Consider the following 20,820-nt stretch of genomic DNA (forward strand, 5'->3'; position numbering starts at 1 on the left):
TGGAGCCGGCTGCCGGCGAGGCGGAGCCCGACCGGGAACTTTTTAAAGCCAGGCCTGCCAAGCGCGTCACCCTGGGTTCCAGGAGCCCCGAGGGGAGGCGGGTGGCGGAGCGCTGGAAGAGGGCAGACGGCTGTGTGTGCAGAATTGGAAAAGGAAGAACATGGTGTGAATGAATATGCACATGAGGCCGCAGTCCTGAGCACTGGCTAAACCGGAGAAGCCCCTGTCTGCACTTTTCTAGGGCCAAGTCAGCTCGGGGAGCCCGACTGTGGGGGACATTCTGTAACGGGGAAGGTGATGGAAGTGCTATAGGAAGGGTTCTCTGGAGGCTACTGGGTGAGATCAAAAGGAGAGCTCCTGCCACTTGTCAGCCCTAAGCCAGGACCCTCCTCCTTTGGCTGGACACCAAGACACACCAGGATCACCTCTACCTCTGCCATCCCCACCTCCAAACAGAACCAGCTCTTGTCTCTGATGCCAAAAACAGAGCCGGACCACTTCTGCTTTGGCTCTCCCCATCCATAAATACAGATTAGAATCACTTCTGTTTGCCTCCCCCACCTTGACCTCCATATGGATCAGGACTATTTCTATTTTTCTGTTTTTTTCCTTCCCTCAATACGGATTAGGACCACTTCTGCTTCCGCCCACTCCCATCCCCCAACACAGACCGGTATCTACTCTGCCTTGGCTTCCCCCTCCCAGGAACACTATTCAAAACCTGATATGGAATCAAAGCTCAGGCCCTCAGTGCTGTGGACGTTGTTCCTGTGACACCCACTAACAACAATCATACTTTGGAGCCTGAGCTGGAGAATCAACCTGTCTGGGGCAGCCTGCCATAAAACTGCCCACACCTAGTTCCATCTAGTCACCAGGGTGCTTCTTTCTAACAATATCCGTAACCCCCATCTCCCCACCCCTGCACCTCTGCAGTGATTATCTGAGAAGTGAAAGCTAAGAGGGAAGAGAGACTTAGGAGAGCAAAGGAGACGGGACCGAGTGGAATTCCTAGGAGGTTTTTGGCTAGTGACAAGCTTTTTCCCCAGCCCTTGCTGTACCTAGCCTGCAACAGTTACAGGTTCAATTATACAGGATCAGTGGGGAGTCCCATGGGCTGGAGGTGGGCCTGAGCCGGGACTCTGTCCCTCTCACATACTGTGTCTGAATCTGAGGCTGTGATGGGTAAGGGGAGGACGGGGTATAACGGGCCCACAGTGACTCATTAAGGTTTCTACCTCATCCCTGGGGCCTCTGGTGGCGTGAATATGGTGCCAAGTGGATTGCTTGGCGCCTTTGCCCTTCCTAGAGACAACAACAGGGCCTGGGGTGTGGTGGGGAATGACTGCCCTGTAGGCTCCTCCAAAGCCCTGGGGCTCTCAGACCAACCCCCAGAAACATCCAGAGCCAACAACTACAAAAATAAAGCGTTTATTTCCTATCCAAAAGTGAGCCCTGGGTGTTGGGTGGTAAGGGAGAGCTGGAGACCAGGGTGGGTTTGTGAGAAGTCAGGGCCTTGAGTGAGACCTAGTTGGATGTGGGAAGAACAGGCTTGACTGAGGTCTGGTGCAGGGGGAGGGATAGAGAGTGCTGTGGGGACTGTTTCAAGTTGCTGGCAGCAGAAGAGACCACCTTCAGGGACAGCCTGCAGAAAGACAGAAACAGAGATGTTGACAGGCCCAGGCACAGGTGTAGAAATAGACATTGCTGGGCCCAGGGTGCTGGGGTGGCTCAGTCACTGGGCGTCTGCCTTCGGCTGGGGTCACGACCCCGGGGTCCTGGGATCGAGCCCCGCATTGGGCTCCCTGCTCAGCGGGAAACCTGCTTCTCCCTCTCCCACTCCCCCTGCTTGTGTTCTCTCTCTCGCTGTCTCTCTCTCTGTCAAATAAAGAAATTTAAAAATCTTAAAAAAAAAAAAAAAAAGACATTGCTGGGCCCAAAAAGCACCCGCTGGAACAGAGGAACCTGGGAGGACACTCTAAGGCAGGAACTGCAAACCCAAATACCTACAGAGACCAAAGAATTCAAATGAGAGAAGCTAGCTCAGTGTCAGATGATCTCGAGAGGCCCCATCTCAAGAGGAGATGGCCACTCAACACCATGTTGATTATTGCCAGGTGGAATGTTGGCCCAGGATTGCCAGAACTCCCCACATTTTTTTTTTAAGAGAAGCTGGAATATCTGGATATTTATGTGAACGCTCCTGATTTTTAGTGCTGGCAACTCATTCATATTTTGAAAAAAAAAAAAAAAAAAAAAGCTGTGAGAATAGAATACATATCTGGGGGGTCATCATCTGTTTCCTGTGTGGGCTGAGAGATGAGGTGAGCCCCTCCAGCCCAGGCTGGTAGTGGGAGGTCTAAGGAGTCTTGGGTTGCTCAGATGCCAGCCATCTCAAACCTCATCCCTCTCAAGATGACATTGCTTCCAAGGTCTCCAGCAGAGCCCGGGGGACAGGGGGCTGGGACAGAAGGCCTCACGATATCAGGAAGCTATCTCTGCAGTGGAATCTGCAATCTGTCCCTCTTGTCTTAGACACCAAGATCCTTCCTGCTCTTGCCTCTGCCTTCACTTCCTGCGCTGGATCTGGGACCCTCCCCCAGCCCCCGATGCTCCCCCATATCTACCTGCTTCCGGGTCCTGGGGAGAAAGCAGGACATGTCATCTGCCCGGCCTAATCGGCACTGCATTCCGTCTCATGCCTGTTGGGTTCCACAGCCTCAGGTGGCTCCCCTCACAGAGGGGAAGGGCAGGGGAAGGTTTGGAAAAGGGAACAGGGTCAGAAGTGACCAGGCTTTGTAAAAAAGTCCAGAGAATGCAGAGCCAACCAGACCAGCTAGTGGCTGCTGACCTGAGGCAGGAGGCCAAGGGGCCCAGCCCCTCCCTGGAGGGCAGGCAGCAGTGCCCACCCCAGACAGGCCTGGGCCCAGGGCCTGGGTCAGTGGAACGCGTCTGGCCTGGACCGAAAGCTCTGCTGCATGAGGCTTGGGGTCGGAGGTGAGGCCTCTGGCACTGGGGAGGGTCCTACAGACTCAGGCTCTGAAGGGTAGGGGGGTAGCACGGAGGGTCTCAGGTTGGGGGGCGTGGCCCCCATCTCTGCTGTCCCCACACTGGCCGGGCAGTGGACCTCAGCGAGAGTAGTATCCTGGAGGCTAGGCAGTGGTCCAGATAGACAGGGAGAGATGCACGGAGGCCTCAGCTGGGGACCAGGAGGGTCTGGGGGCTGAGCCGAGGCTACTGGGTGGCCCGGGGGACCTAGCCTGGCCTGTAGCAGGCCCATGATATGTCGAAGCTCCCGGCTCAGCTGAGACACTTCCTGATTGAGACGGGAGATCTGTTGAAAACATAACAAATTGTTCCCCAGGTGTCACAACAACCACCACTCTCCTAAATGCACCCCCCATACACAGTTCACAAAACTCTTTCCCAGCCTGAGAAAAAGGCAGGCAGGGCAGGGGTTATCTTTGTCAAGATGTAAACACTCAGCCTCTTTCCAAAAAGGATTTGGGACTGTGGCTATTGCAACACCCCCCTCCCCGACTTTTATAAGAGGCAGAAAAATGGGCCTCAAAGAGGCCACAAAGCTGGAGGTGACAGACCCAGGCTTAGTCTCAGGTGATCCCAACACACACGCTCAAGTGTGTCTATTCAGGGCTTTGCAAATTTCAGGGAGTACAGAATCAACTGAGAAACTTGTCAGAATGCAGATTCCTGGGCCCCACCCCAGACATTCCAAATTGGGTGAGGCTCAGGAGTCCCCATCTTAATGGTGCCGGCAGACACTCAAGTGTGGGAATCACCAAGCCTAGAACTGTGACCCAAGTGGGACTGGCCCTCCAGCTGGCTAAACCGGGACCTGGTCCTGCCCGCATCCCCAGGGCCCACCCAGCCCAGGGGCTACCCTCCTGGGATGCCTCCTATGTTTATCAGAACCCAGGGAAGGCCCACTCTCAAAGGGTTGGGCCTGGCAGTGCCCTGGTGACAGCTCAGAGATCCCCGGGGAGGAGGCAGAGCCTTGCCATATAAGATCTGGGCTCTTCCTGACCAGGCTTCAGACACTAGGATCTAGCTCTCCCAGGGCTGAAGACCTGCCCCCTCCCTATCCTCTGGCCCCTACGTTCACTGAGCATCCACTTCCCAGGGCTGGGGTGAGGAAAAGGACTTGGTAGGGGGCAGGTCCCTAAAGGAGAGAACCCCACCGTGGTGGAGGGAGGAGAGGCTCTCTTCACAGGCAGGAGGACCTGAAGCAGCTGGGAAGGAGCAGAAGGGGTCACTGAGTGCTTACAGTGGACCAGGGACTGGCCAGGCATGGGTGTGCTCTTACCTCATCCTCAACGACTCTGGCAAAAAACATATCCTTTTCCCCATTTTTAGACGAGGAAATTGAAGTTCAGGGTTGTTGTGGGACTTGCGTAAGGTCACCCAGCTAGTGTGAATATTCGAACTCAGGACTCTGGGTCTAAAACCTGAAATGCTCTACTATGAGGCACATCTCCCAAGATGGTATTTTCCAAGGTTGGAGGGGAGGAGCCAGCCCCCACCCACCTCCTGGTTCAGCCTGCAGACCTTTTCCTTCATCTCCTCAGCCTCCGTGGCCAGTTCCTGGCTGGGCCTGGTACCTGCAGGCACAATGAGGTGAAGGGATGCAGGGTGAATGTGGGGGGCAGGAGTCCACAGCCTGGGCTGGGTGCCCTCCTGTTGCCGGGCAGGCAGAGAACAAGGGGAGAGGGAGCTCTGGGATCAGGATGATGGGAAACCCAGACTCTTCAAGCTGGTTTCAAGGCCCTATAACTTTCCCTGCCCCCATCCCTCTACCCCTGCCCCAGCTCTATACGCAGAAGCTTCTCTTTAGCACCTAAACAAAATATGCTCTTCTCTCCTGCCTTTATGGCTTCCAGCAACTGCCTTGCTCCACCCCCTCAAACTCCTGCCCAGCCTTTAAGACCCAGCACAAGTGTCCCCTCCTCTAAGAAGGAGAGTTAGGGGTGCCCTCTTCTCGTACCTCAAAGCCTTGTTCTTGTCTCAGTCATGGTACTTAACACCCTGTTCTGGAATCATTTATCCCAGGACACAGTTGTGTCCCCCACTGGATTGGGAGCTCACTAAGGATGTAGGCCAGGTCTGGTTTATCTGTGTATGCCCAGCACAGAGCCCAGCACAGGGTCAGCCCTTACTGCATGTGGAATGGATGGCTGAAGGGATGGGTGGATGGCGCATGAATGGATGACTGAGAGGTGAAGTCTGTGGCTGGCCCTTACCTGAAGGAGGGGCCTGTGAGCAGGGCCTAGGGTGCTCAGGCCTCCTGCTGAACCGAAATGTAGGGGCCTCTGCTGTGCTGCCAGAGTCCTCGATGCCATCCACTATCCTGGGATGGGGGCAGTGATCATCAGTCCCATGGGGAGAGGGCAAGGGCCAGAGCAGAGCAGGCAGAGGGTAACCGGGGACAGCAGTGCCAGGGAGATGGGAAGGAGCGGCGGTCAAAGAGGGGTGGGGTTGCAAGTGTGGTGGATCAGGAAGGGCGGATGGGCAGATGGGGCAGAGACAGGACGAGCACTGGACGAGCACTGGTTGCAATGCTGGGGACAGAGCCCAGAGAAGGTTCTAGAAGCCAGCAGGGGTATGGGGAAGGCAGGGGAGGCTGGCGTCTCACCGGGGACTGAGGTCCGGAGGTCCAAAGGTTCCCAGTGGGGGAATGAGAAGCTGGGGGAGCTTCCAGGCAGCAGAGCCCCTGGGGGGGCCATGAGGGGAGGGCCTGTGACCCCGGCCAGCCAAGGCAGGGGAAGGGGTTGGGGACAGGGAAGGGGAGGAGACAAGGGCTGAGAATGGGGGCAGCTCCTCGCCCAAGAGGCTGACCAGGGAGCCCCGGGGTCGTGCTGGGCTGAGGTTGGGCAGCAGGAGAGGCCGGCGGGGCCTAGAACCACCCCCAGACTCCACCCCAGTCTCAGCCTCCGTGATGGATGGCAGGGTCTTGTCTGAGGAGGAGCCGAGGCTTTCCGAGCGGGTCTGTGGGCAGAGGGCGGCTGATGTCAGGACAGTGAACAATAGGCCCCTTCATTAAGCTACAGCCTTCACTGGCAGATGCTGCTCGCCATCCCCCTCCCTTCTCCCGCAGCAAAGGAGCCAAGGAAAGGTGCCCCCAGCTCCCAGACTCTCCCCCATGTAACCTCAAGCCTACCCAGGAAGGTGGTGTTACCTGGGAAAGGCGAGGAGACCGGGAAAAGCGGCTGAGGCCCTGTGGGGACACAGGGGGGTTCAAGGTGACTCACACCTCCCCCCTCCCCTGCTGCAGCACTTCCTAGTCCTACCCATCAAAGCTGTGGGCTTTGAGAATGGGGGGCCTTTCTGTGTAACTGAGTCAGAGATCCCTCCAACTCCAACTCCAACTCAGAGACATCTGAGTGGCAGAAGTCAATCCGAAAAGTGGTGAAAGACAAAGGCCCAGAGCCTAAGCCAAAATGGGCTCAGGACATATTTGGTGAGTGCAGAAGAGGAAACCCAGGGGATGATGCCCCAGTTCAGAGAGGGACTTGACAGAGGAGGAGCCCACGAGGGGTACTGTTTCCAAAGTGAGGGCCCTCTGAGGAGTCTGGAGTGAGGCTGAGGGGTGGCTGACAGGACATGATGGGTCAGAGGAGTTGGAAGTACAAGTGGTGAGAGATGGTCCATGGGGTTGGGTGATGGCCAATGGAGAAGGGTCAGGTGGGGATGGAAGATGTCAAGCATGGAAGGGACAATGGAAGTGGGTGCCTGGGATTGAGAAACGATTTTCTCAGGGTGGAAGGAGATGCGTGAGGCTCTCTCTCGGGCCGGGGGGGGGGGGCGGTCTGCTCTGAAGGAGGGGACCTTAGAGGAGATGGAGGCCATAGGGGGTCTACATACATTGGTGTCAGAGCCCTGGCGCAGGTTGAAGGTGAGGTCCCGGGGCAGGCCAGCCCGGAAGGCAGCCCCGTACTCAGGATAGAGCCTCAGGACCTCAGCCAGCCCTCGGCTGCTCAGCTGCTGCAGGCCACAGTAGGTCAGTGCCTTCACGTCAGCGCTGGTCTTCAGCACGTAGCTTGGGCCTGCCCCTGACCCAGGCTCCTGCCCCGGCTCAGGGATATCTGCCCCAATCAGGTCCCCCTTCCCTGTGGGTAAGGGATGGGGACAGTCAGCTGGGGCAGAGGGACCAAGAGGATATCAGCGGGAGGTGGTCAATGGATTTGACGGATGGTCAGTGTGTTTGAAGTGTGATCGAAGATGGACCAATCAATAGGATTGGTGGAAATAATCAATGGAGTTGGGAAAAAGTCAGTGAGAATGACAGATGAAGTTGGGAGACAGTCAATGGGGGATGTCAGTATAATCAATGAAATTGGATGATCAGTAAAGAATGGCCAGAGGGGTCAGTTAAAGGGTAAAGGTCAATGGGAAGGGTCAATGGAGTTGGGAGATGGTGCAGTGGGAAAGGACCAATTGAGTTGGGGGAGAGTAACTGGGGGAGGGTTGATGGGTTGATGGCCAATGGGATTAGGGGAGAGTCCGAGGGTATGGTGGAAAGGGGATGGTAGTAGGGTGAAGGAACCAGGAAAGAGGACTCCTCAGCAGGAATTCCACATATCCACGAGGGGTATCCCAGTCCCTAGATTCCTGGCCACACTGAAGGCCTCTGGGGCAAGGTTCCGGGTTAGGTAGTAGGTGGTGGTGGGATCCTCACCCAGGATGGCCAGCACCATGTTGTCTCGAAGCACCTCAAGCGAGCCGGAGCAGACGTAGTAGTGTGCCTGCAGGGCGTCCCCACGGCGCAACAGGTACTCGCCTGGAGCGCAGAACGAGGTCTTGATGTGCAGGGAGAGGGCCCGCAGGCAGCCCCTGCTCGCCGCTCCGAACAGCGGCAGCTGCAGGATCTCCCGATTCAGGTGCATAGCGATGTCAGCTCTCAGCTCGTCTGGGAAGTCACGCAGTAACTGCATAAGGGGCATAGGTCATTCTAGCCGTCCCCCTACAGCTGCTACTTGAGTTCTACTAATGTGCTGAGCTGTCTCCAAGGGGAGAGCTCCAACTTGCCCTTTGCTTCGAAGTGACCCCTTTCTGACCTTCAGGAAGACCCGTGTGTGTCAAACCTCAATTTTGCTTGTGTGTGGACCTCCCAACCCAAGTTCTGGAGCAGAGACTAGGTCTCTTCTTGTCTGTCCACTGCCCATGACTATGTGCAGTGGTCACTCACATGTCCTGGTTGCTCAACTCCACACAAGGACCAGCCCTGGTGGGTCAGCCTTTCAACCTAGAGGCAGGAAACTAGAAGTCAGCTCTGCCCCTAAATCCCTGTGGACCTTGGGCAATCCATTTGCTCTCTCTGGGCTTCTGTATCCTCATCTGTAAAGATGCAGGGTTACACTAGGCCTTGAACATTACCAATGACTTTCAAGGAACCAAACTTAACGTTCACAGCGCTAACCTCATCTTATGGAGACCCTAGACCACTCTGGCTTGCTCACCTCTCCCTCTCCCCCATTTCCTCTTGTAACTTTCCATACTCTTCCTGCATCATGGCAACCAGCTCCATGACTTCCCTACTCCTGGTGAGCCCGGAGCCCTGCATATGGATCTAGACCTGTGTTTTCATCTACCCATGGAGCAGCCTCCACCTGGATCTCCCACAAGCACCACACCGTCATCCTGGTCATTTTCACCCCAAAGTCCAACTTTCCTCCTGCAATGCCTCCATCACACCCCTTTGTCCAAAACAGGAACCTGGGACTCATTCTGAGCTCCTCTCCTGCAACCAGCTGAGCACCGGGTCCCATGGCTCCTATTCTCAGAAACACCTCCTAGAGCCCCAGGCCACTCCCCAGCCTAAAAGTTTTGCAGGCTAAAATCTAAATTCAAGACTGTCCATGAGCTGGGCTGGCCCGCCTCCCCGGCCCTGTCTCTTGCACTCCTGTCTCCCTCCTCCCTCCACAGCACTCACACACCCGTTCCTGAAGGCTCACTGAAGGACTTTCAGTTCCCTGAACTCGCCCTGCTTTTTTACGTCAACGTTTCCGGACCTCTGTTCCTAATAATGCTCTTTCTGCCTGGAATGGCCTCTGGTAGCAGGCTGATTTCCTTCTTGCCCTTCACAACGTCCCCTCTTCTGTGCCACCTTCCCTGACTCCTCCAGGCCTCCCTCCAGCAGAGTCCCAATCACTGCGTAATTATTTCTTTTACCGGCCCGCCTCCCTCACCCAACTGGTGTCTCCCTGAGGACAGGGCTGAGTGTCATCACCTCTGAACTCCCTGTGTCCAGCACAGAGGCTGGCCCACAGCAAGGGCTCAGGAAATGCGGGCTGAGGGGAGGATGGCATTAGCTGAGGCCTGAGCTCCCTTTCAGCTCCCGTATTCTAGCGCAAAGGGGAAGGGATGTGGATTTGGGTGGGTGCGCGCCCCCGCGAGCCGCCCCTCGCCTCCCGGGGCCCGGTCGGCCGCCGCTCCTTCCCCACGGCGGGAGCCCCGCGCACTACCTCGTTGGCGTCGATGCCGCTGTTGACGGCCCACGTGGTCTGGAAGGACTCGAGCATGCGCTGCTTGAGCGGCCGCGGCAGGCGGTGCACGCGGATGAAGTCCTTGAGGTCCTTCATGCGGCTGTGGTAGAGCGAGCGGCGCGAGTACATGCGCTGGATGATGGCCGTCACGTTCCCGAACACCACGGCGTGCATCAGCGCTGCAGCGGCGGCAGCGGGCGGCCCGTGAGGGGCGCCCCCGCCGCCCCGCCTCCTCCCGCGCCCTCCGCGGCTCTGGGTTCCCGGGGAAGGAGGGGCAGGAGAGCCAGTAGGCTTGGGTAAGGGGGGGCAGGGAGGGGCCAGACCTGATGCTCCTCTCCTGCCCCTCCCCCCCAGGTCATGAACTTGGGTTTCCCACCCCCTTCGCAAGAGGCTACGCCTTTTGTGTGGCATGCCCCCCAGGGCCAGCATGTAGTAGGTGCTGAGGAAACGGCTATGAATGAATGAATGAACGACTGTCTGGACGTGGGTGGACAGCTTGCCTTCTCTGAGCCCGTTTCCCCAGCTGCGCGCTGGGCTTAGCAGGGCCACCCCGGGGCTTGGCAGGCCCGGCCTCACCGCCTATGAGCATGGTGCAGATGGAGAAGATCTTCTCCGCGTCGGTGTTGGCACACACGTTGCCGAAGCCCACGCTGGTGAGGCTGCTCAGCGTGAAGTAGAGGGCAGCGATGTAGGCGCTGCGTCGCGACGGGCCGCCCGCAGAGCCGTTGACGTAGGGCTCCTCCAGCCGCTTGCCCAGCTCGTGCAACCAGCCTGGGGGGTGGAGGGAGGCAAGGAGCAGCTGCATTGGGGGGGTGGGGTGGGGTAGAGCTGGCCTTCCCTGAGCTGCCTGCGCTTGACCTTGGGCAAGTATTTACAGAGGCGAGGGGAGGTTTGCACCCACAGGCACAGGAAATGTGAGGAACAGCCTGGGCCTGGGACTCCCCACAGTGAACTGGTTACAGTTGCAGTAACCAAGGCTAAGCTGCTGAGCTGCTGACTGTTTGAAGGGGGGGCTCTCTAATAGCTTATTGAGCACCCCTTGTGTACAGGGTGCTGGCACTTGACCCGCCAGACATTCTCCCTGCCCTGGTGGAACTTAAGAGTCTGGAGGGGAAAGACACATGAAATAAATTGCAGGTGGGCAGTGAGCTACTCAAAGGGAAGTATAGGGCGTCCAGGAGCCATAATGGGTTAGGGAGAGCCAACCCAGTTGGGGGAGGGTGTGGTTCCTGAAGGGCTCCCTTAGGACAGAGGGTTTTAGTGGAGATTGCAAGGAATAGAAAAGTCACCTAGGGGAAGAAGGGAGGGAGAGGATTCCTGAGAGGAAAACATGTTCAAGGCCGTTGTGAGAAAGCAGTACAGCCCAGGGGGTGGAAGGAGGCCAGTGTGGCCGCAGCAGAGGGCGCAGGGGAAAAAGGGAAGCCAGGTGGGGAGAGAGAAGGCTGCAGGGCTATGCAGGGTGTGGACCAAGTGCGGACTTGATTTTGAGGGCATTGCGGAGCCCCTGACAGGGTCCAGGCAGGGTACTGCTCCCTCTGCCCCAAACACCCTCCCCACCATCAGAGTGTTTCCTGTACTGTTTTGATTGCCTGTCACTGGTCTGGCTCCCCTGCTAGGCTGTGAGGTCACCCGGTCCCACCCCTGGTCTTCAACTCAGTACTCCCACGCCTGACCGGGAAGGAGCTCAATGCACGTTTGTTGGATGGAGGGAAGAACGTGGGCTGGTGGGGGTGGTGCCGGGGGAGGCATCCGCTTGGGGGCCAGTGTGGACAGGGCAGGCAGATGGGTGTCAGTGGAAGCCTGGCGCCGGTGGCTCACCGATGTCCCAGAGCAGCGGGTCATTGGCCTCCATCTCCCGGCGGCCGATGACGTACCAGACACAGGCCATCCAGTGGGCGAGGAGTGCGAAGACGGACATGAGCAGTGTGAGCACCACGGCGCTGCACTGTGAGTAACGCTCCAGCTTCTGCAGCAGCCGCAGCAGCCGCAGCAGCCGCACGGTCTTCAGCAGGTGCACCAGCGAAGTCTGCGGGAGCACGGCGGGGGAGGCTGTCAGCGGGCCCACCTCCTCGGAGCCCCCAGGGCCCCTCCCAGCGCCTTGTCACCAGATGCCCGGGAGCCAGGGGAAGCTGCAGCAGGAACAACGGCCCTGCTGTCCTGAGAAAGTGACCAGGGAATGCAGCAGGCAGAGAATAATACCAACGCTAATAAAGGCTAACACTTACTCGGCGCGGACTGGCTTACTTATATAAGTACTCGCTCTGTGCGTCAGGCACTGGGCTAAGCATTTATAATCCTCATGAAAAAACTCACGCCTTCAGTTCAATTATCATCACTGTTCCCAGTTTGCAGATGAGTAAACTAAGGCTCAGAGAGGCTAGTGATTTGCTCAAGGTCACACACCGAGGAAACGATGGAGCTGGGACTTCCCTCTGAGCAGCTACCCAAGTCCATTTTGTGCTGTGCTGCCTCTAGCACCGTAGGCTGGTGAAAAAGCAAGTCCTGGTCAGAGGTAAGGAGTGATCTCTGGTCCCTGCTTGACACCCCCAAAGTCCTAGGCACAATCAACTGTGGGCGAGAGCTGGTTGTCGGCGACGACAGCATCTGTGAAGGGAGCCATCCCTCGAGACACAGAGAAGCAAGGGAGAGTGGGACCAGACAAGAGGCCTGGGGACTGGGGAAGTTTAGGGGCTGTTCTCAGGGTGGGTCAGCTGCAGATGAGGGGGGCATGCTGGAATGTTGAGGGAAGGAGACCAGGAACTGAGGGAGCCTCAGCGCTGGGCTTTGAGGTCTTAGCCCCTGTGGGGCTGGGTGGGGGCTGATGGAGCTAGTGGTACCTCGTAAGCATCCTGTAAGTGTTACCAAAAATACCACTCTGACCTGTTTTCACTGTGGTCATTAATGCTTCAGTTAGCCCTCTGAATTTTAGAGAAGAGGAGCAGGTACTCTGGGTGGGGCAGCTTGGAAGCCAGGGCTGGGGGCTCTGGGGCAGGGCCTGGGGAACTTAATATGAAGGCCCTTCCGGAAGCCTCTAGCATCATCCCCCGTAGTCTTGGCCCTACACGGCTCCTGAGCCACCTCCTGTCCTTTTCTCTAATTTTAGGTGAAGGAGCTGGAAAGGAGGTGGCCCTGCTTCCTCCACATGGACCGTCTCCAGGGCTTAACGCCTGCCCCCAGCTCCCAGAGTTTCTGCCTCCAGACTTGAGTCCTTCAGGGCTGCCTCTAGTCACCTGCCCCTGCGCCTCACTCTCTTGGGGCCCGCCTCTCCTTCTCCTTGGACCAGAACGTCCCAGGCCTGGCTCCTTTCAGTCCACAGCTCTCTCCATGTCTACTCATCCTCTATCTTTGCTCTGCCTCCCTCCAGCCCAGCACTGCTCCTCATCTCCCCTTGTGCCACCTCATCCACTCGGGGGCCTTGCGTTCCTGGGAAGCAGGGTCGTGTGGTGGAAGGAGGGATAGACTAGGAGTCTGGAGACCTAGTTCCAATCTCCTGCCTGCTACTTCTAGCTCTGTGACCTGTGGCAAGCTGCTTAACCTCTCTGAGCCTTTGCGTCTACCTCTGAAAAAGAGAATCTGCCCAGAGGGGTTACTGTGAGACTCAAATAAGATGATGTGCATGAAAGGACTTAGTAAGTGAAAGGTGGCCCTGAAGGTACCAGAGGAGCGGGACCGCCTGGGAGGAGGGACAGGGGCCTCTCTGCAGCTCTCTCTCTCCCCAGGGACAGCTGTCTGCCTGCTGACACAGCCTGGGAGGCATGGGATGGGAGAGTGCGCTCACGGGGAGGGGTGGGTAGCTCTGCTCAGCGTGGCCGGAGCTCAGGGCAGACATACACACAGGCACGTGTGTGGGAGCGTGCACACCCGTGTGCGCAGCCAGGAGCAGGAGAAGAGGCCCACAGCCCGTCGGCGGCTAGTTAAATCCGGCTGCGTGTAGGTGGTTTCCTGCTATAGCTGAGTGTGGCAGAGAGCGGAGCGCACAGGGAAACTGCTCTCCACCTCCCCACCCAACAGCCAAGGGAGTCTGGGGACACAGGGTGGGACTCCCTCACCCTGGACTTGAGAGAGCACCTGCTATCTGCTGGCTGGCTGCAGAGCTGACCACCCAAGGCACCTCCAGGCAGTCCCCGGGGAGATGGGAGGACCCAGGCCCTGGCACTCTCTGCCTCCAAACCCACCCCACAGCCTCCACCTCCGTGTCTTGGCTTATTATGCTCCCCCCAGATGCTCTCTCCCCATCCCCTGTCAGCCAAATCCTGCTCTCTGTTCTAGGGTCTAGCTCTGCTCTATCTCCTGCAGGAGTCCTTCCCAGACCACCTGGGCCTTTGTCCCAGCTGGGGCGCCTTGGCCTCCCAGGCACTGGCTAGATTTCAGATCATCAGATCATTTTCATGCATGCCCACTTTCCTGCCTGAAACTCCAAGATCAGCTAGCTCCGTGCCCAGCCCCTAGCAATACCTGGGCCCCATCTTCCTCTCCATTCACCTCTTCTGTTCCTGCTGTCCCCTCCAACAGTCCTGCCCCCTCACCAACTTAGCTGCCTGGAGGCTGAATCCTTGTCCCTTTCCCCCACAGTGACCATGCTCCACACAGTGCTTTGCAGACAGCTAAATGCTCATCAGTTGTTTGTTAAATAAAAATGTGAAAAGTACCACTCATTTGGCATCAGACCAACGCCGCCTTGGTAGCCCTAGTTAGCTTTTCATTTGTTTCAGCTTCCCTCAGTGATTGTGAGCTGAGCTCCCCGAGAGCACAGACCCTCCCAGCTCCTTCTGAGCAGCTAGCATGGGGCTCGGCCCACAGCAGGGGCCTGACGACTACTTGCAGATGGATGGATGGGAAGGGCTGAGTCTGGGTTGGGGTTCCCTTAGTGCGAGATGCTGCGCTGAATTTGGGAGGCTGGGCTGCCGGGTGGGACAGGGGTCACTCACCACGGTGATGTTGAAGACATAAAGCAGGTCAAATGGCAGAGCAGCAATAAGGTCAACAAAGAACCAGGTGGCCAGGTAGTGAAGGCCAATGGAACGAGGAGCAGAGACCACCTGGCCGGACTGGGACACATAGGTGGTGCGGAAGTTCAGGATGATATCTGGGGGTGCAAGAGGCTGTTACTAGCGGGCTTCGTTACTAGGCTTACCAAGGAACTGAGTAAGCTGGGAATAAGCCTGAGACCCAGAATGGAGTTGGAGGCAGGAATGGGGAAGACAGATTGGGCTTCTGGCTGCTCTTTAGGGAGGAATGGTCTAAAGGCTGAAGGGCTCGAGGCTCGGGGCATTTGGACCATTAGGACTTAAAGACCCAGAAATGGTTGGGCTCTGAATGCCTGGGTCCTGCGGGCTCAGGATGGAGCGAAGCTTGGATGAGTGGGTTCCCCCAGCCCACCCGCCAAGGTATGTGGGGCAGAGGGTCTGACCCAGGATGAAGAGCATCTCCACGGCGATGTCGCTGACAAGGGTGTGTCGGGAAGTGATGGGGGTGTCATCATCGCCCAAGAAGCAGACATTGTAGGGGACGGTGACCGCAACGTAGAAGGTGGCGAGGAGGATGAGGCCGTCCCACACGGCCTTGGGGACGCTGTAGTGGAGGAGGAGGCAGCGGGACCCCCCCACGGAGGCCACCTTGTACTCGGGCACTGATGGCTTTGGCTCAAACACGTTCTAGGGGGAGAGGGGTGGCGGTTGGGGACATTTAAGGGAAAGGGGAGCCAAAGCTTAGGGAAGGGAGAGGCAGGGGAGGGGGAAGGGGGGGAGTGGACGCTGCAGGCATGACCACAAGAGGAGATAGAAGGTGCGGGAAAGGGGTTCATGGGTTGGCGCCTGACACTTCCTTCCTCTGCCAATCTACTGCTTGGGCCCCCTTTTGATCAATCATGTTTTGTGGGAGGTATTTATAAGGCTTGACCTTCACCCTGCTTGAGAAGGAGATTATGACAAATCAGGCACATGCCTTAGACTTCACCCACCCAGGGGTCACTAACTTCTCCCTCAAGTTTTGCTTGGAATCTGGGGTCCCTGTGGGGGATGGGGATATCCCAGAGATGAAGGGAGGCTGGCACAGCACACTCCATTCCCTGTAGCCCCCACAAACTACACAGAGAGTTGGAGAATTGATCCCGTGGCTTTATCAGGGTCCTAGGGCTGGGTACCAGGACCCTAATGGGGGCTTTCTCCCTAGAACCACAGTTTGTGATTTCACCCCCCCATGAGGTAACACTATCATTCAGAGGTAGGTGATGTAATTGCTGCTAGATCCCTGCCCTTATGACATCGTCAGAGTAAAGTAATGTCAATCATAAGGAAGCAAGGGAGATGGGGTTGGAAGAAGATGTGAAGGCACATGGGACAAAACAGAGAGTCGCACATAAGAAATGGGTGGACAGAGGAACAAGCCACCGGAGGGAGATCAGACAGACAGGGAGACATTAGCAAGGGTGCCTCAGAATCACAGCTGGGAGATGTTGGGGTGGAGATAGGACTCACATTATTGGTTTTCATGCCTCCCTGGCGTCGGCGGCCAAAGTGGCCAGTCAGCCGGTGTAGGACAGTACGGCTCTGCCTCCTGGCAGATCGGAGTCTTGAGCCGGCTCCCCTCCTGCTAAGTGAGTTTTCTGTTGGGAAGAAGGGTGCAGAGATAAGTGGGGGCACATCCCATGAGACCGGGTAAGGAGATGTCTTGTGTGACCTTCAGCAAGAACCTCTGACCATTCCTGCTTCCTCCCCAGACCTGCAGTTACCATGATTACTGTCCCCGTGGCCTCCTGGGGAGCCAACTCCTGGGCCTCCACTCTGAGTGATGTCCTTAAAGGAAAAGAGGAAAAGCACGACTTCTCCCATCTCATTCTTGATGGGCATCATGTCCAAGAGGCACCAAAAGGCCGAGCCTGTAGATGTGGAGAGACGGAAGGAGAGGGTGAGCAGCCCATGACACCCCTTTCCCTTGATCACCCAAGGTTCTTGGGCATGGTCAAAGGGCTTGGCAAAGGTTTAGAGATGGAAAGAACCCCAGAGATTATGTCAGCTGACTCCTTCCTTTCCCGATTGGAGAAGCAAGGCCTAGAGAGGATCAGGGATGCACTAAGTGTCATAGTCAGCTTGTGGCAGTGTGGGGACCAGCACTCAGGCTTCCACTGTGCCAGGTGGACTCTGCGTATGGCCCAGGATCTGCACAGGCCTGCAGGGCGGGCCAGGCCCCCTTACCATCCTTTCGGTAGAAGCAGATCTCAGCCCGGTGCTCCTGATGACCCTCCAGGGCCTTGTGCAGCCTCTGCAGGGCTGGCTCACTGGTCTCTGGACCATAGAGGAAACGGCAGCTGCAGGTTTTCTGCATGACCTCAGTGCGGCCGTAGCCTGTGAGCTCGCAGAATCCGTCAGAGCAGTAGACAATGGGAAAGCCCCGTGGGCCCTGTGCATTGGCCAGCAGGAAGTTGCTGTCTGTGGGAAGAAGAGGTCAAGGTTAGGTCAAGGCCAGGAAGGGAGCTTAGCTTCAAGGTGGGCAGTACCTCCCCCAAGCTGTGGTCAGGGGTCACAGAGCCAGAAGGTTCCCAGGCTTCCATGTGATTCCTGGATCCCCTTTGGGCTATTCTGAAATGAGAGTAAGAAGAGACAGAGCAAAAGGACAAGGACTTAAGGATGGCCTAGAACCGGGACAGGGACCAGTGGGGGGTTGAAGAAGGTCATGCGGTCCTTCCTCCTGCCTTCAAGCTGGTGAGCTATTACAGGGGAGCTATAGTAGTAAGGGCATGGACTCCAGAATGACACCTCTGCCACTTTCCCACTGTAACCTTGGACAAGGGTTAATGAGCTCTTCTGTGCCTCAGCTTTCTTATCTGCAAAGTGGGGCATAATATATCTTCCTCACATGACTGTTTGTGAAAGTGAGTTACCTGGGGAGAACAAAGCCTGGCACATACTAAGTGCTATACTGAGAAGTTAAAAACGACTCCCCCACGTTCCCACAGCTTTCAAAACACATGCATAGCCGCTATCCGGTCCTCCTATTAGAGAGTAGACAGGGCAGAGATTCTGGTGACATCACACCCATTTTATTGATAGGAAACCAGAAGACGGATATTATACAAACTCACAAATCTCCTCTGTTGGGGGAGGGAGACAGTGATTAGTAGAGTCCTCATTCTCTGCCTTCCAGGAAAGGTCTTCTTTTTAGCATCTCTTTAGGTAATTTCAGGGGGTCTGTCCCAGTGCTCAAAGTCTGACAGCATACTGGGCAAGGAAGTTTTTAATCCAGCAACCCCAGGAGTAGAAGCTGAGTTGGCTTCCTCTGGCTCCAGTGGGTGGAAGCCACAGGGGGGCTCTGTGGGCCATCCAGGGGCAATCTCAGCTGAGGGAAGGGGCCTGAGACACAACCAGTGCTGGGTGCTAAGAGGGGTGAGTGTGTGGGGGTGGAGAGGCTGATGGGGACTGAAGGTGCCTGGGAAGCTCTGGGCCCTGGGCAGCAGCCTCCTTCTTCCATCCCAGGGCCCGTTGCCCCGGTGATGGGAGCTATGGAAACAAGGGAGGTGTCTGTGGGGGGAGAGTGGGGAGGCGGCTAGGGCTCCGGTGGCTCGGCTTCCGCCCGCGGGTATCGCTCCCCCCACTTTCCAGATACTGGTCAGGGTGCCCGAAGGGGGCAGGGGGAGATCTCTCTGCTGCAAAGTAGGGAAAGAAAGGCGGGAGAAGAGGCTGGGAAGCAGGAGTGTGGCTGTCCAAGGTGCTGAACCTGGAATCCAAACTGGGGGTGGGCGAGCAGAGAGTTCCCTCCGTCACACGGACCACCCCCCTACGCCTGCCTCACCTCCCTCAGACACAAAGGCGCCAAGATTTGGGGGCGCTTGACCTTAATCCAAGCTAGGTGCTGCTGAAGTCTGATCTTTTTCTTTCTTTTTTCTTTTTCTTTCTTTCTTTCTTTTTTTTTTTCTGGGGGAAGGAGATGCTGGAGCCTTCTGGAAGTAGACTCCAGAGCGCCTGACCACTTCGTCCCACCTCTGCGTCTCGAATATCCCCACACACGCTCCCAACAGAGCTCTGCCTGGGAGCGGGCGGCTGCCAAGGCCTCTCCTTCGTTTTGCGGCTCAAAGAGCCTTTCCTGACTCCAGTCACACCCCTAACCTTGGCCCCCCGCACTCTTGGCCCTTTTCCCGCCTCCCTTCGCAGTGCACTCCCAGTCCTGTTCCTTTCCCGCGGCTTCGGGAGTTCCTAGACGGTCAACTCCACTCTTTCGGCCTCGGGTCTCACCACATCCAGTAGACCCGCGCCGGCGCCGAAGCCGACTTGGCCCCAGCTCGAACACCCAGCCCCAGCCTCGCCCCACTCACGCGTGCCGTCGAAGCGGGTGGCGATGGTGTCCAGAAAGGTGTTTTGCGGGGCCAGCAACCCCTTCATGACCGGCATGGCCTCGGGGCTGGGGTTTGAGGCGCGGCGCTGGGGGGCGTTCAGCGCGGCGGGGAGGGAGGGGGCGCGCTGCCGGCGGGGCCGGGGCGCCCCATGCGCCCGCCTGCCTCCTCCCCTCCTCTCGGCGCCGCCGCCGCCGCTGCCTCTCTGCTCTGAATCCCGCAGCTCTCGGCTCAGCTTGGCGCCGCCTCGGTCCCCCCACCTCCCCACGGGCCAAGTTCTTTCCCCCGGGCTCGGCCCGCGCCCGCCACGTGGCCCGCACGGGGAGGGGCCGCCAGCGACACCCTCATCCTTCTCCGCGGCCCTCCTCCCAGAGAGGAGCGGCCCACGCGTGTCTCTCGCAGAGAGAATTCGGGACACGCCCACCTGGAGCCGAGACCCAAGGGGTGGGGCGGGGCTTGAGTAGTAGACACGCCCTCTTCCCGGGGTGGCCACGCCCCCACGCGTGGTTCCGCGGCGACTCCTTGTGGCTCCGCCTTGCGGGTTTCCCCGCGCGCCGCCCACGCTGGGAATGGTGTTTGGTTCACAGTGCCGCCTGCTGGCCTTGGGATATTTCGCAGCACCCGTTTCCTGCGCTCCAGTATGTGACAGTAAGGGTCAAAGAAACTAGTTTTGCTGGTGGGAGGATCGGCAGGAAGGCTGGGAATTCAACTTCTAGAATGGGTTAACCCTCAATCGTGCCTCACTTTGGATAGGGCACCCTAGCGAGTTCTGCCTCAGAGTGCAGCCGGGTGGATGAAAAGAGCTTTGGAGTCCATGGGGTAGAATGCCAGTTCTGCTACTCACTGATTGTGTGACTTAGCCTCTTAAAGCCTCACTTTCCCTATCTGTAAAATAGAGCTAATAATTTTCACCTCATGCGGTTGTAAGAATTTAATAGCATCATGCATGTTTTTGGTACACAGTAAGTGTGTTGGAAAGCAATTTCTCTCTTCCTGTAGTCTTGATTTAACCCTCCTTCTCGCTGCTGCCATTCGAGTGGGGAAGGAGGCTGGAGGCAAGCTGGGGGACAAGAAAGTTTCAAGGTGGGCAGAGTCAGTTTGCAAATCTCCAAAGGTGTACTGATGGTCTTTGTTTTGTTTTAAGATTTTATTTATTTGACAGAGAATGAGAGTGAATGAGCAGGGAGAGGGGCAGAGGCACAGGGAGAGGCAGACTCCCCGCTGAGCAGGGAGCCAATGTGGGACTCGATCCCAGGACCCTGGGATCAGGGCCTGAGCTGAAGGCAGAGGCTTAACCGACTGAGCCACCCAGGTGCCCAGTCTTTGATCTCCATCTTTTCCAAGATGGAACCAATGACACCAGACATGGGATATTTTCACTACAAAAGCAGAAAATTACGGGGGCAGATGAATGTGGTGGCTTAGAGTGGCTGCTTCCTAGAACGAAGCAGCTAAAGCCAGTGAGAATGGGAAGATAGGGTGGTACTCATCTCAGGCCGGTGCTCCTCATCCTCACCCCCAAAGTCTGAGCTGGGTATTATCTAGGCTGTTAGATTGCTTAAAAGTGCCACATCCTTCTGTGTCTCTACTTTTGGTGTTTTATTAGTTTCCTGGGGTTATTAAACAAAGAACCACAAACTGGCTTAAACAACAGAAATTTATTGTCTCAGTTCTGGAGGATAGAAGTCCAAGATCAAGAGGAGGTAGGGTTGGTTTCCTCTGAAAGCTGTGAAGGAGAATCTGTTCCATGCCTGTCTTCTAGCTTCTGGTGGGTTGCTGAAAATCTTTGGTGTTCCTTGGCTTATAGATGCATCACCCCACCTCTGTCTTTATGTTCACATGGTTTTTCCCTGTGTGCGTTTCTGTGCGTCCAAATTCCCCCTTTTTATAAGGACACTACTTATATCGGATTAGAGGTCCACTCTCCTCCAGTACGACTTCATCTTATTTACATCTACAATCACTCTATTTCTACATAAGGCCATCTTCTGAAAT

The 20,820-nt window shown here is 56.8% G+C and overlaps 1 protein-coding gene across 5 annotated transcripts; it reads right to left on the reverse strand.

Moving 5' to 3' along the window:
* Window positions 1-18: 18 nt before the first annotated feature.
* On the reverse strand, window positions 19-19,210 carry KCNH4 (potassium voltage-gated channel subfamily H member 4). Of its 5 annotated transcripts, none has more exons than XM_064583269.1 (17): window positions 18,808-19,209; window positions 16,694-16,927; window positions 16,231-16,377; window positions 15,977-16,104; window positions 14,911-15,154; window positions 14,429-14,586; window positions 11,319-11,526; window positions 10,077-10,271; window positions 9,480-9,752; window positions 7,694-7,924; window positions 6,880-7,124; window positions 6,194-6,232; window positions 5,651-6,003; window positions 5,259-5,365; window positions 4,546-4,619; window positions 2,628-3,334; window positions 19-1,645 (listed from the first exon to the last, which is right to left on the reverse strand). In XM_064583269.1, exons 1-16 carry the CDS (start codon window positions 18,881-18,883, stop codon window positions 2,939-2,941), a joined length of 3,108 nt encoding a protein of 1,035 aa, XP_064439339.1. In that variant the 5' UTR covers window positions 18,884-19,209; the 3' UTR covers window positions 19-1,645; window positions 2,628-2,938. The 5 variants fall into 5 exon arrangements, with proteins under 5 accessions (XP_064439339.1, XP_064439340.1, XP_045743995.1 ...); XM_045888039.3 differs by having other exon boundaries at window positions 27-1,645; window positions 7,694-7,943; window positions 9,480-9,679; window positions 18,808-19,207; XM_064583272.1 differs by lacking the exon at window positions 19-1,645 and adding an exon at window positions 4,325-4,466 and having other exon boundaries at window positions 3,201-3,334; window positions 4,567-4,619; window positions 18,808-19,210.
* Between the last annotated feature and the right edge of the window lie 1,610 nt (window positions 19,211-20,820).

Source organism: Mirounga angustirostris, unplaced genomic scaffold (assembly GCF_029215605.1).
Source record: "Mirounga angustirostris isolate CCGP_5_RB_7025 unplaced genomic scaffold, mMirAng1.0.hap1 SCAF_17, whole genome shotgun sequence".
Classification (NCBI taxonomy): Eukaryota; Metazoa; Chordata; class Mammalia; order Carnivora; family Phocidae; genus Mirounga; species Mirounga angustirostris.